This window comes from Dendronephthya gigantea, unplaced genomic scaffold, assembly GCF_004324835.1.
Source record: "Dendronephthya gigantea isolate DGI-Jeju-01 unplaced genomic scaffold, DenGig_1.0 000001F, whole genome shotgun sequence".
Lineage (NCBI taxonomy): Eukaryota > Metazoa > Cnidaria > Anthozoa > Malacalcyonacea > Nephtheidae > Dendronephthya > Dendronephthya gigantea.
The window spans coordinates 2,587,821-2,602,145 of NW_021163011.1; the positions used below are offsets into that span (position 1 = coordinate 2,587,821).

Below are 14,325 nucleotides of genomic sequence, written 5' to 3' on the forward strand. Positions count from 1 at the left end.
ACAGCGGGTTAGAGCCAGATAAAAATAAAGGGGAATCAATTATGCAAGCACATTATGCAATCTAACACCGATTTTAGATCATACATGTTTTTTTTCCTTTGGCTTTGCTCTCTTCGTTCCCTAAATACATTTAGCTAAATATATTTAAGACCGTTATGAACCCATGGAAACTCAAGCCACCTGTAGATTAAACAATCAAGCATTTTCGTAAATATTTGGGTGTTGGATTTCTATCATATCGGACACGTGCTTCGATAATTTTAGCTCCACCCAAGCCGACAAACATGCAAATTGTTCTCCTTGACCTGAATTATCACCACGGACTTTATGATTGTTATCTTCCAGTCGTCGTCATGCACCATGTAACATGGCCATGCTGCAGCTTCTTTGTATATGTTTGACCCTGCATTCCTCGTATGAAAACTATATTATTATATGTCTCAACAATCAATAATACCCAGGGCCCGTGTTTGCAGATTTCGTTTAATAATACATGATTATTTATAGATACCATATATATAGCTAGTTTCCATTTAATCGTATAAGTGCATGTCGTGCTGATGTGAATGTTTCTGTGACCGATTTGAAGATAGAAAAAAAAGAAAAATTTACACCTGCGCTATATTTCTCATCGGTGAAAACAGGCCGTTTCCAAAGATCTAGCTGCTTATAAGTTTTTTTCGTGCACCTCACCGCTGTAAAGCTGATATCGTCTGCAAACATCCTAACCGGGTGTTGTATCTTTGAGATAATCTGCAATTTTTTTTTGAATTAAATAATAAACAGAAAATAACCTATAAATAACGAACAGAAGAAGTATGCTTCCTTGGGTTGGGGGATACTTCAAGATATTTCTTCCTGATCATAAAGCATTAGTGAGCTTATATAAATATTACGTAACGATATGTAATAGTGAGCTTAACGCGAAATATACGAAGTAAATCAAGTTAAGACCTGGTTGCTAACACCAGCGACCCTCGCCTTCGCCCGCGAATTTTTCGCCTGTTTTCGAGTTTTTCTCTTCGTCTTCCGCGCGTATTCTGTACCTACACATACCCCGCGCGCAGGGCCGTAACTAGAACGATAATTGGGGGGGTGTTTATTCATATATTCAGTTCTGCCCGACGGATTTCTTTTGTAAGTGCAATAGCTCACAATGGAAATCCGTCGGGCAGAACTGAATATATGAATAAACACCCCCCCAATTATCGTTCTAGTTACGGCCCTGCCCGCGCGCCTTGTATGCATGGGCGAGGCTGCTACCTTATTTTGCAAAACTGGTCCAGACGAAACGAATTCAGATGTGATAGGTTTCGAGGTTTCATTGGATAATGCGCGCAAGAGCTTTTCAGAGCCTCGCCCAGTTACACAGATTGGATCATTACGAGATTGGGATTCCTGTGGCGATTGGCAAACTGAAATTGAAAATGGAAGTTGTTTCTTGATATTACATGGGAAGTATACCATGCATGCAGAACACGATACAATACAATACAATGGAGCATTTGCTCATTGAATTATTACTAGAGTGTGTGATAGCGTATATTTTCACGGAAACTTGTGCATATTGTTGGTGACACATACATGGCGTTTTAACAATATTAACATAATTGAAATTTGAATATATTTTATGATTTTTTAATTCTCTCCCAGAATTTTGGCCTCCTCCCTGTTCCACAGTCTACGCTACTGTAAAACATGACAGATTCTTATGTTAATAATCGGAACCTACAGAACTGTGACTTCCCACTATCACCAATAAACGTGGCGAGACTTTATTATAAACTCAAGGAGTACGAACACGTTCTAAAGTAAAGTACTTAGTGTACTGTACGCGAGGATAATAATATCAGTTGGATCACCACTTAATGTCTCATCGTTCAAATTCTTCCGAAGTTGACCTACTTACTTATTTCTTGTAACATATTAGTCGAACACGAAATTACGACAAATGTTACTCACTTTTTACCTTATTCTTAAATATTCTCGATTACGAAGAGAAAATTTTGGACGCGAATTTCAACAGGCAGTCTGCTCTTCTATAGATGAGTGTTGACCTGGAGACCACGCGTTTACCTGCTTCGTGTGTTGGCATTTTTATGTGTCACTCGAGGAAACTTAAGTGCAACCATAAAATATTACGAGAAATGTTTAGAGTGTCGACAAGGACAAGCCATAAGCTTAGCCGACCATTATCAGTCAAAAGCTATGCTAGCAATAAGGACGACAATGAGACGCGTCTTGGATGAAGTTGGTTTGATGAAGAAGACTTGTATGCACGATTGCATTCAAAACGTAGCGAAGATAATCGCTTTCATATAATTTATATAGTCATAGAATCCTCCTATACATCGTTAATTCTTTGCAAGAACGATCGTCAATAGTGAAGCTGTTGGCCATTTGCAAGATGTTATTCATCAGTCAACCGAATTAAGATATGTTTATGTATCCCGTTTACCGACAAAGACAAGCCGTGTTGTTAGATGCATGTTTATAAGTCGTGAAATCAAAGTTCAAGGCTCGTTGACTTTGCCATTAAAAGTTGTTGCTATCGGCTTCGGCGTCTAACCGTAAACCGTTATATATAGTACCACTTTAGTCTGTGATCGTGTGTAGCTCCGCGTACGCACCTGACTTCCCATGCAAACACGTGTTTGAAGAGATTCTAGTAAATATACTGTATACATTTGACTGGTTGTATAGAATGAGAAACCAAATTATGAAAAGCTTTCAAATATGGATATACAAGACACGCAATGAAGAAAAAGTGCAATAATCAACAAACGTTCTTATATACAGGGTGTATCAAAAAAAACGCAACCACTTAATATTCTAAAATTCATATTGTTCATAAGCTCAATAGATTTTATGCCCCTGGGATTTTAAAATGGCTTCTAATCGTACAGTTCAACTGCTAATGGTCAAATCAGCTAAACTAATAATGGTGCAGCTAACAACCGAACAACGAGTTTTTATTGTCGACCTTGTAAAATAAATTGTAAATAAAATTTTACTCGTTAAATACTTTCAATTCAACTCGTTGGTTTACGCACCCGACTTTGTTTACCGACGATTGTGCCGCTAGAATATGATTACAAGCTTTCTCGCATTCCAGGGGCCAAACGTCTTTTGTGTTGTAGAACAAAGAGGATATTCATGAATATTAAGTGGTTGCGTTTTTTTTGATACACCCTGTAGAATATGTTGCGACATTTGTCCCAAAGGCAAAGCATAATAATAACAAAATACAAATTGTCAGCCACGCTTATAAACAGAAAAAGTATCATATAATCATAGCCATTATGAAGATAATTTAAAGAAACAAGTATAATAGCTGTCTTTAGAAGTGCTAAAGGCGTTAAAGTTGTGTTCATGATAGTAGCCTACTGCGATGGAAACCTTTTAGATATACATATGTAAAATACTCATGCGTTTAAATCTACAAGGAGGGGTCAGTGCTGCCTAATTTCTAAATAATTATTCCTTATTTTTTTAATAATTTTAATCCCCCTTGCGGGCATCGTTCATCTCATGTGAACATTCTTTATCCTCTGGTGAGCACACCTCAATCCAATGTGTCCCGTTCGTCAATGTTGGTTGTAAAGTCTTGTGTGTAGGATCGAACTTAATTTGCACAGGGAGGTAGGATGCACTTTTCACGCCATTTCTGAGAGAAAAATAAGATAGCTACAGTCAAGATTAGTACCTAATTTTTCACTTGATATTCCGAAGGCTGCATGAATCATGTGCGTGAATTTTACAATTAATATAGGGAGTTACATGCGTGTATATATTATATATACCACAATTTCAACCATTACACCAAGAGAAACAGTGTGTTTTGTTGATCGAAACTGCCGTTGAAATGGAAATGGCAAAAATTCAACAAATTCTATGACAAATGACTTTATATATGGCATGCATATACGCAACAATGATCAAATTTCCTCATTTAAGGCCAAAATTAATAATGTTTTTATTAAACAATTGCATGTTTAACCATAATCGTTTATAAACAACATTGCATGGTATTTAGTGTTTAAATTTATTTACAAAAATGCGTGCTTTTCAGATTCGCGACGGCGTTACTGACAAGTCGATCGAATCTCATAAATTGCAATGCCCGTGCGCATACGTGTGATCATCACGTGTATAAACATGAAGATTTATCCCTTGTCCAGTAGTAAGCCAGAAAAAAGAAAGTAATATCTGTATGAAAAATACACATCACAATAACCGAGAAACACAACTTTTATTCCCTTTTTCTCGAGTATTACTGATTGCTGCAAGAGTTTTAAGAAGAGGAAACCTATTATTTTGCATCCTATGTATAGAATTTTGCACACTAGTTTTCTTAGACAAAGAGAATCCTAGATTTCTTAAGAACAAATGGGAACCAAGCATGAAAGCACATCTTACAAGTTCAAGAACAATCATAAGTGAAAGCAACTATTTGTTTCGCCAGAACGTGCGCAAGTTTGAAAGTGGAAAGCGGGTATCCCATGCAGGACAGGGCACATGTACCTGATTCGTGGAAATGATCCAGTTCAACCAAGCATACGGGCTCAGTCTTTAAGGACTAGAGTCTATAGATCGAGTACTTCATGCATACTGGGCCAACATACCTGTGGCGTGTCGTATTTCCCAAAATTCATGCCAAAGCTTCTTATTCCAACATCGGCCAGAGCTTTGCTGGTATGATTTACTGGTTTTTCACCAAAGTCGTTGAGATGATTGTTAGCCAGGCTCATGACATCAAATCCAGCGAGCCTGAAATGTACAAATATTAAGGCCGCTTATCCCGCAGGACGTAGAAAATTACAATCACTTTTTGAAATCATCAAGGGATATTGATTTATTAGAGAAAATCAAAAACTCATGCTGACAAAACAAATAAGTCTGTAGATTATAGTCACTGATGGATCCCGGCGAAAATACCAGAATCCTCTATTTTTTTCTTCAATACGTCCACATCTCGAAATTATTGACTCATTCCATCATCTTAACAATCAAGCAGGAGCTCTAATAAAGAACATGGAACTTGGTGCAGCTGTTGTTATAAAAATGAGGTGTGCAAACTGAAGGACTGTTTAACGCCTGTAGCGATAGAGTATAGAGCCTAATTTCTGCCCTAATTTCTCTTCAATTTTCTGGTAGAAATCAAGGGGGATGACAAGGGCTTGTTTACCCCCACACGCCCAAAGCTATACTTTCACTAAATTAGTTATATCAACGGATGCCTCGTCAATGCCGTCATCTTCAACAGATCATATATACCTAAATGATTGGTTTCAAATAAGAAACTTACCGAAGCGCAGCCGTACTATCAGGATAAGCGTCTATGAAAGCCATTTTCTTTCTTATGTAGCCATCTTTCATCATTGCTTTCGTCACATACGATGACTCAAGGTTGCCAACAGCAATATCAGCCTTTCTGATAGGTCCAGCTACTTTTACCATGGTGTCATTGTAACAATTGTATCCATGTTTGACATAGTGCATGATGCAACTGCCGAAACTTATGTCACCAACAAATATAATAGAGACTGCATCGTCTTACAAGAATAAAGATTTAAAAGTAAATAAAAGCTAATTATTTTATTCCAAGTCCGTCCATGATGACCTCATATTACCTCATAGGCATGCACATATATATGGTTTCAGCCTCATTTATAATATATCCCTAACGTGTCAAGAGTAGCGTATATTTGTAATTCGAAATTTTTAAAGACCATTGCACAAATCTAATAGAGATTCTACAGAAATGGCACAAATATTTACATAAATTTATAAATGTTATATAGATATATCGTCTGGATCATTCTCTCAACTACCAAAGAGCTTCGCGATATGATCGTTATATCAAATTTTAAACCATATACGCAGTCCTGTCATCGTGTATCTGACAAACATGACTGTCCGACACACATTAAGAATCCTAAACGCGCCTCTACCTATACTTCGCAATGAGTTTTAACAAAGAGCCTAAGCGCCGAGCCTCGACGAATATACACCTATCATGCATGTGGCCTGGTTCACACTAGTTTTCTCTATATATAGATGGAAAATACTGTACCTTTGGGACTAACAACGTTCGGAAAACCTTCCATTTGAACTAATCTCAACGCCATAAATACAAACAACATGTAATCCATTTCATCTCATGCAGAAGAATTATTTCTGGAATCGCATGTGAAAGCGATATAGATTCTCTCACGTATACCTTCACTTCAGGCAACTTCCCTACTGTGCATGAATATATTTTGAATAACGTACCCGTAAAATTGCAAGTATTGACAATCAAGGAACCACAGGTATTGAATGTGAATTTTCCAGAGATCCCGCACAGCCAACTGAATGGATTGGATTTAATTTGATAGATTTTTCGTGCGTGATTCAGGCGCTAAGATGGTTTCCTTCTCACTATTAAGTATACAAGGGGAAATCACCCACACTTATAGTCACTATATAATCTCAGCTATAAGACTTCATTCACACCTCGTTGTTTTTTAAAAATGTGTACCAACTATAAAGGCTTTGTAGCAACTATAAAGGCTTTGCTCTTGCGGTTAAAGTAGGTTGATCTAGAATCAACTATATAATATAACTTATTGCGTTTTAAAGTTTACCTATATTGTGACTTTACTTTATTTTTTTTAAGCCTATAGCGCTTAGAGTCTGTGAAAAATATTGATTTTTTGGTTGAAAATAGGGAATAGGGATGTCTTGAATTGAAAATCTTTGGATTTCTTGAGGCTATACATTGCGATATTTGTAAAGCTGAAAAGAAATATATTTCGACGTAGGAAAACCGATCAGAAGATATAACTTTCCCTTTTGAAGGGTTTTTCATACTAGTTGTTGAGCAGTTTGACAAGCATACTGGTTGTCAAGTGCTATCTCGTGCCGGCAGGTTACTATTTGCCTATGAAAAGCTTCCAGTAGAATTAAGATAATTTAATGAATATAATTAACAATTAGTCGCCGAAGGCGAGGTGATTACAAGCCTATATTCACTGAGCCGAAGGCGAAGTGAATATAGACTTGTAATCACCGAGCCTGAGGCGACTAGCTAATTGTTTTAGTATAATTTCAGTATTGAAAAAGTTTTATTTATAAATACAACTGATACACGTGTTTATTTTATGAATATAATTTTGATTTTGAGTATTTTCAGCCATGTTTTTTTGGGGTAAAGCAATAGTTACTGCTCAAACTGCTCTGAGCAGTAACTATTGCCTCAGAGTTACTGCTGAGGGAGCCAATCAGAATGCTCAAAGGCCATTTTTCAATACTGAAAATATACTAATCTCGTATAGTCGTACTCGTACTATAGATTCCGTAGTCGTATGAATCTAAAGTTCACCACTGTCGTGGTTGTAACCTCTTGAATATAGATAAATGAATCCACGTAGCGTCTTTTAATATCTGTCGGAGTGTGTCGCCGGCGATAATCTGTTTTACAGAGCTATATATTGCTGCATATTTTAGCCTTTACTTTTAACCTTTACTGTTTACGTCGTTCGTGCGTGAGCATTCTTTATCCTCTGGTGAACACACCTCAATCCAATGTGTGCCGTTCGGCAATGTTGGTTGTAAAGTCTTGTGGGTAGGATCGAACTTAATTTGCACTGGAAGATATGATGCACTTTCCACGCCATTTCTGAGGGAAAAATAAGAGAGCTATATACAGTCAAGATAAATACCTATTTTTTCGCTAGACATTTCGAAGGCAGCATGAATCATGCATGCAGGTGCATGAATTATACAATTATTAGGAAGTTAGATATATTATAATAAATTATATATACTAAATTATATATACTATGTATATAATTTCAACCTTCAAACCAAGAGAAATAATGTGGTTTGTTAAAACTGCCGCTATCACATCTAGTGTCAAAGTAAAAAAACTGGCAAAAATATATCTGTGGCAAATACTATAGTTATGACTTTATGGCGTATAATGCAACAATATGAAGATGACAAGAATTCAACAAACATTCAAATACAGTCAAATCCCCTCATTTACCAAATAATTAAAAAAAATATTGATTTTTGTAGAACCGAACGTTGTCGGAAATCCTTTTTGCCACAAATTATTACTAAAGCAAATTCCTTGTAAATAATATAGTCTATTTTTAATCTATATATCTTTCTTGTCGTCTACCTTATGTAATTTAACCAATTTTACTGGTTACCCAGTCAGTTATTTCTAATAAATATGAAAATAAGCCAGAAAAAAATAATTTTGACAGTAAATAAGTATCTGATGATGTCATAATGACATAAAATACATGAAGTTTTTAAATAAATTCGTTTTCCGTTAAATGTAACAGGCGAAAATAGCTGGAAAAAAGGGTAAATTACTGACTTAACTATTAACAAATTATTTGTGGGGGGAATTATTCCAATACGTAGCATATTTGATCTGTCAATATATATATATATATATATATATATATATATATATATATATATATATATATATATATATATATATATATATATACACCCATTTGCAAAAACGTTGGCCGCAGATAGATAGATAGATAGATACTCGAAGTCTAATTAGAATTGCATATGATTACATTTGCATGGGATTTCTATAATCATTACACAACATATGCAATTCTAATTAGATTTCGAGTATCTATCTATCTATCTGCGGCCAACGTTTTTGCAAATGGGTGTATATATTTATATATATATATATATATATATATATATATATATTTATATATATATATATATATATATGCAAATTTATTAATTTTAAATTATCTTTTATATACCTGGTGACACGCAGTCTAAGAATCCTGGAGAGCGCTGTTGGGCCCGTTAGAGTCGAGGCTGTCCTCTCAATATCAGCAATCCTTTTCTTTGTTAGTTTCATTACTTTACGGGTGAGTTTAGTCCGGAACATCTAAAGGTATATTTAAACTCTATTCATATTTCTGTCCTGCCAAACGTAATGTTACTGCAACCAATAACGGATATAAGAGCTAACGGACTGTAAAGCAATTGAAGGGAAAAAATTATCTAAACCGAAAATGAATGACCGTCTTCAAACTATCTATTCACAACATGTCAAATTGTAGGGCCTATTGTACAGTTTGTTCTCTCTTTACTAGGAAATTCATTTATCGTATTAGCCATGTTGTGTTAGCCTTGCAGCCTGAATTAGGAACGCATGCAGGAAAATATTTTCATTTTCTTTTATTGGGGTGTCCGATAAGAAAAAGACACTTAATGCAGACTTTAACAAAACTCGTTAGTTTCGGTCAGACAGATCATTTCAATGTAGCTACATGGCGCATGGCTTATCATCCTCGCTCTGGTATATGGAAAAACGAATTACTTACCCAAAAGTCTGTATTATGTTGGGGAAATAAGAAGTTTCCAAGACTATAGGCAGTGAGCTGATTCTTCGTTTTATTGTGAGGTTGTAGTGTATGACTATGTGCACCAATCACAGCCGAGACTCCGAGTGAATGAAGATATTCAGCTATACGCTGTTGTCTTCTGTTAGGACGGAACGAGTATTCTCTCCCCCAGTGCATATAAACTAGAACCACATCAACGCTTTGTCTCTTTAAAGCAAAATTGAACTTTTAATCACATATTTTGACAAGAGCATCAAATTTGGCGAAATTATGAAATTAATTTGTTGTTCTTATAAAAACCAATAAGATTGTGAATTCGTCATTGGTATACTTTAATATAATATATATATCAGGTATACCTTTACCCATTACCTTTAGATGCTGAACATCCATTTTAGCAATGCGATCGCTATAAATAGCTGGTCCGGCCTTGAATGCTTTTCTTATCTTCAAGCAACTGTTACCTTTAATTAGATGTACATCACAATAACCAAGAAACCCAACCTTTATTCCCTTTTTCTTCAGTACCACTGAATGCTGCGAAACAAGTTTAAATGAGTGTGGTTGCGGTTAAGTCCAAAGAATGTGTCAGCCTGAGAAAACTGCAGGTGCATGAAACATCAAACATTCACCCCGCGAGATATTCACCACGGCAGGCTGGCGTTTTCGTGTAGGCTGGGTTTTTCATGGATTATGCATGCCGCGCGGTCAGCAATGTGTTTAGCCATGGTTCATATTAGCGTCTAAGGATCGGTGATCCATTGTATTATTTTCTGTTAGACAAAGTATTCTTCGCACTAGAGACCTCAGACAAAGAGAATTCCAGATTCTTAGTATAAGTGTGATCCATGCAGGCTTTAATGCATATCTTAGAAAATACTACTTGTTCCGCCACAATGCAACGTGCGTAAGTTAGAAAGTGAAAGACCGAGTATGGTACAATTCCATACCATTAACCTTTAAAGTACCAGTTTTCAGCCGGGCACATATACGCGAGCCGTGGAAGTTATTAAATTCGTCCAAGCATACAGCAAGGTTCAGTCCTCAAGGAAGAACATATACCTGTGGCGTGTCGTATTTACCAAAGTTCATGCCAAAGCTTCTTATTCCAACATCGGCCAGAGCTTTGCTTGTATAATTTACTGGTTTTTCACCAAAATCGTTGAGATGATTGTTAGCAAGGCTCATGACATCAAATCCTGCGAACCTGAAAAGTACAAAGAATAAAGCCTTTTAACCTGGAGGACGTATGCAGAAATCATGGTTTATTAGAGAAACTCAAAAACTCAGACAAAACAAAAGGAGTCTGTAGATTAATCCCGGAAATACCAGAATCCTCTATTTTGTTCTTCAACGCAATCACATCTTGAAATTTTTGTCTTACCCATCATCTTAATGAAACTTTAGATTCAGTTCCTAATTTCAGGGTAATTTTCTGGTAATAATCAACTAAACTACGAGTTTGTTATGAGCCAAAAACAGGTGATCGCTATAAGCGGTCTATTAGGACTGCATTTCAACCCTTAGTTTATTTCAGCCGTAGATTGATTATGTATACAACTTGATGGCACATTTGTACACTTGAGCATAAATTAGAGGGGATCGATAACTCAGACTGGGGGAACGCTCAGACCAGCTGACAACGTGCTCAACGATCCGCTATTCACACATGCGCAATGTAACGAAGGGGATAACTCAGACTGGGAGAGCGCTCATACCGTGACACCGGCTATACGTACTTGTGAGAGGGGAGTGATAAGGATTTGTTTTCCCACCACACACCCACACTTCGACCAAAGCTACTTACACTAAATTAATCAATGCCGTCATCTTCACTCTTTAGCATGCAGATCAGTGTTAATTAATTGATAGGTTTCAAATAAGAAACTTACCGAAGGTGTTAATTAATTGATTGGTTTCAAATAAGAAACTTACCGAAGGTGTTAATTAATTGATTGATTTCAAATAAGAAACTTACCGAAGGTGTTAATTAATTGATTGTTTTCAAATAAGAAACTTACCGAAGGTGTTAATTAATTGATTGGTTTCAAATAAGAAACTTACCGAAGGTGTTAATTAATTGATTGGTTTCAAATAAGAAACTTACCGAAGGTGTTAATTAATTGATTGATTTCAAATAAGAAACTTACCGAAGGTGTTAATTAATTGATTGATTTCAAATAAGAAACTTACCGAAGGTGTTAATTAATTGATTGATTTCAAATAAGAAACTTACCGAAGGTGTTAATTAATTGATTGGTTTCAAATAAGAAACTTACCGAAGGTGTTAATTAATTGATTGGTTTCAAATAAGAAACTTACCGAAGGTGTTAATTAATTGATTGGTTTCAAATAAGAAACTTACCGAAGGTGTTAATTAATTGATTGTTTTCAAATAAGAAACTTACCGAAGGTGTTAATTAATTGATTGGTTTTAAATAAGAAACTTACCGAAGGTGTTAATTAATTGATTGGTTTCAAATAAGAAACTTACCGAAGGTGTTAATTAATTGATTGATTTCAAATAAGAAACTTACCGAAGGTGTTAATTAATTGATTGTTTTCAAATAAGAAACTTGCCGAAGGTGTTAATTAATTGATTGGTTTCAAATAAGAAACTTACCGAAGGTGTTAATTAATTGATTGATTTCAAATAAGAAACTTACCGAAGGTGTTAATTAATTGATTGGTTTCAAATAAGAAACTTACCGAAGGTGTTGATTAATTGATTGATTTCAAATAAGAAACTTACCGAAGGTGTTAATTAATTGATTGGTTTCAAATAAGAAACTTACCGAAGGTGTTAATTAATTGATTGATTTCAAATAAGAAACTTACCGAAGGTGTTAATTAATTGATTGTTTTCAAATGAGAAACTTACCGAAGCGCAGCCGCACTATCAGGATAAGCGTCTATGAAAATCCCTTTCTTTCCTTTGTAGCTTTCTTTAATCATCGCTTTAGTCACATACGATGACTCTAGATTGCCAACAGCAATATCAGCGTTTCTGATAGGTCCAGCTACTTTTATCATGGTGTCATTGTAACAATTGTAGCCATGATTGACATAGTACATTATACAACTGCCGAAACTTATGTCACCAACAAATATGATAGAGACTGCATTGTCTTACAAGAATAAAAAAAGTAAATGATTAAAAGCCACTGATTTTATTCCAAGTTTTTAGGTTGACTTCATATTATTATACAACAGCAAATCTATGGTATCATCCTCGTTTAATATATCCTCAACGTGTCAAGAATAGCGTAGTTGGAATTTTTACGTAAATGGCATAAATATTTACATAAATTTATGAATGTTATAATTAATGATCTATCGTTTGAACTTTGGATCATTCTCTTAATAACTAAAGAGTTCGCGCATGTGATCGTCAAAATTTAAACCATACGAACTCCTGTCATCGCGTGCATGTATCTGACACGACTATTCGACATGTATTACCGGCAAAGAGAAAATATTAAAAAAGTGAAATTCACGGTTAAATTATGTCATCTTTAAGCCTCATGAACGTGCCTCTGTCTAGTTCGGACTGAGTTCTAACAAAGAGCCTAATATACTATATAATTTTCGCTGATCAAGCGGTTTAAAGCAGAGATGGATCACCTGTCTGGTGTAGTTTGGTCCTGAAGAATGATTCTTCTGTTTGACAGGTTCATGCGTAACTATATTTTTTCTTTGCACAAGGTTTTCGAGACAGATGATCCGTCTCTGAAATAATTCAAGTCACCGCGATGTGGCGTTAATATATATGAGGCTATATAGCTGGTCCACACTTGCATGTTTTCCTTATATATATAGATGGAACATACTGTACCTTTATGACTTATAACGTTCGGAAAACCTTCCATTTGAACTAATCTCAATACCAAATACAAACAACATGCAATCCATTTCATCTCAGAAGAATGATTTAGGGAATCGCAACTCCACAAGGTATTTGAAAGCGATAGATTCCCTCACGTACCCTCACTTAAAGCAACCTACCTAATGTTCATGAATATACTTTGAATAACGTACCCGTAAAATTGCAAGTATTGACAAACAAGGAACCACAGGTTATATATAAACGTTAATTTTTTAGGTAGATTCTGAGATTTGATAGATTTTTCTTGCGAGAAATAATTTCAAATAGACTTTGCAGATGTACCTAAATGTAAATTTTTTAATTTTTATTAATTGGCAAGCGAAGCTAAGCTAAAATCTACTTATTGTGACTTGTCTTGATAAAAAATAATTATTTTTATTTTAAAGACAGGTTACAGCGGCTTCTGCGCATAAGCGAGCTTTGTTTACATTTTTGTTTTGATCTATAGTGCTAGGCCTCTGTAAAAAATCTTGCTTTTTTGGTTGAAAGTAGGGAATCATGTGATATCTTGAGACTACATTGCGATATTTGGAAAACTGACTTGACAAGTGGCAACACTGATACACTTTAATTATTGTCTTCACGACGAACTGAAAATATGATTCCATAATTTTAATACTAGCTAATGAAAGTATATCAACCGCAAATAAAACTTTTTTTGTGAATGAATGATGCGCATGTTTTGAATACGGCTTCTTTAAATTTAATGCAAATTACCTTATACAGTGATGTTTATGTCCTGTATATATTAAAGGATATTGTAGGACGGGGACATGACGATGGCGGCTATCAATACAATAATTCATTGAACGAAAAAATGATACAATTAAAGACCTAAGGGAGTTTTAGTCCTCCTCGACGTACTGTTTACAACGGGAAACAACGATGTTCACCAGTGCTTTAGAACTAAAATTACTTGGTTTGCAGCCCGGTATATTGCAGAGAGATACTGTCGTGGTTGTAACCTCTTGAACAGATATAAATGTATCCACGTATAGTGTCTTATAATAATCGGAGTGTGTCGCCTGCGATCATGACTACTTTTTTAGAGAG

At 35.5% G+C, this 14,325-nt stretch overlaps 1 protein-coding gene across 1 annotated transcript in view; it reads left to right on the forward strand.

Annotated features, from left to right (window-relative positions):
- The window catches only part of LOC114524441 (zinc finger protein 511-like), a 40,775-nt gene that overhangs the window by 21,242 nt on the left and 5,208 nt on the right, over positions 1-14,325 (forward strand). The window contains exon 9 of the mRNA XM_028545518.1: positions 8,810-8,906. Within this exon, the coding sequence (XP_028401319.1) occupies positions 8,810-8,906 (97 nt within the window). The remainder of the gene's footprint in view (positions 1-8,809; positions 8,907-14,325) is intronic.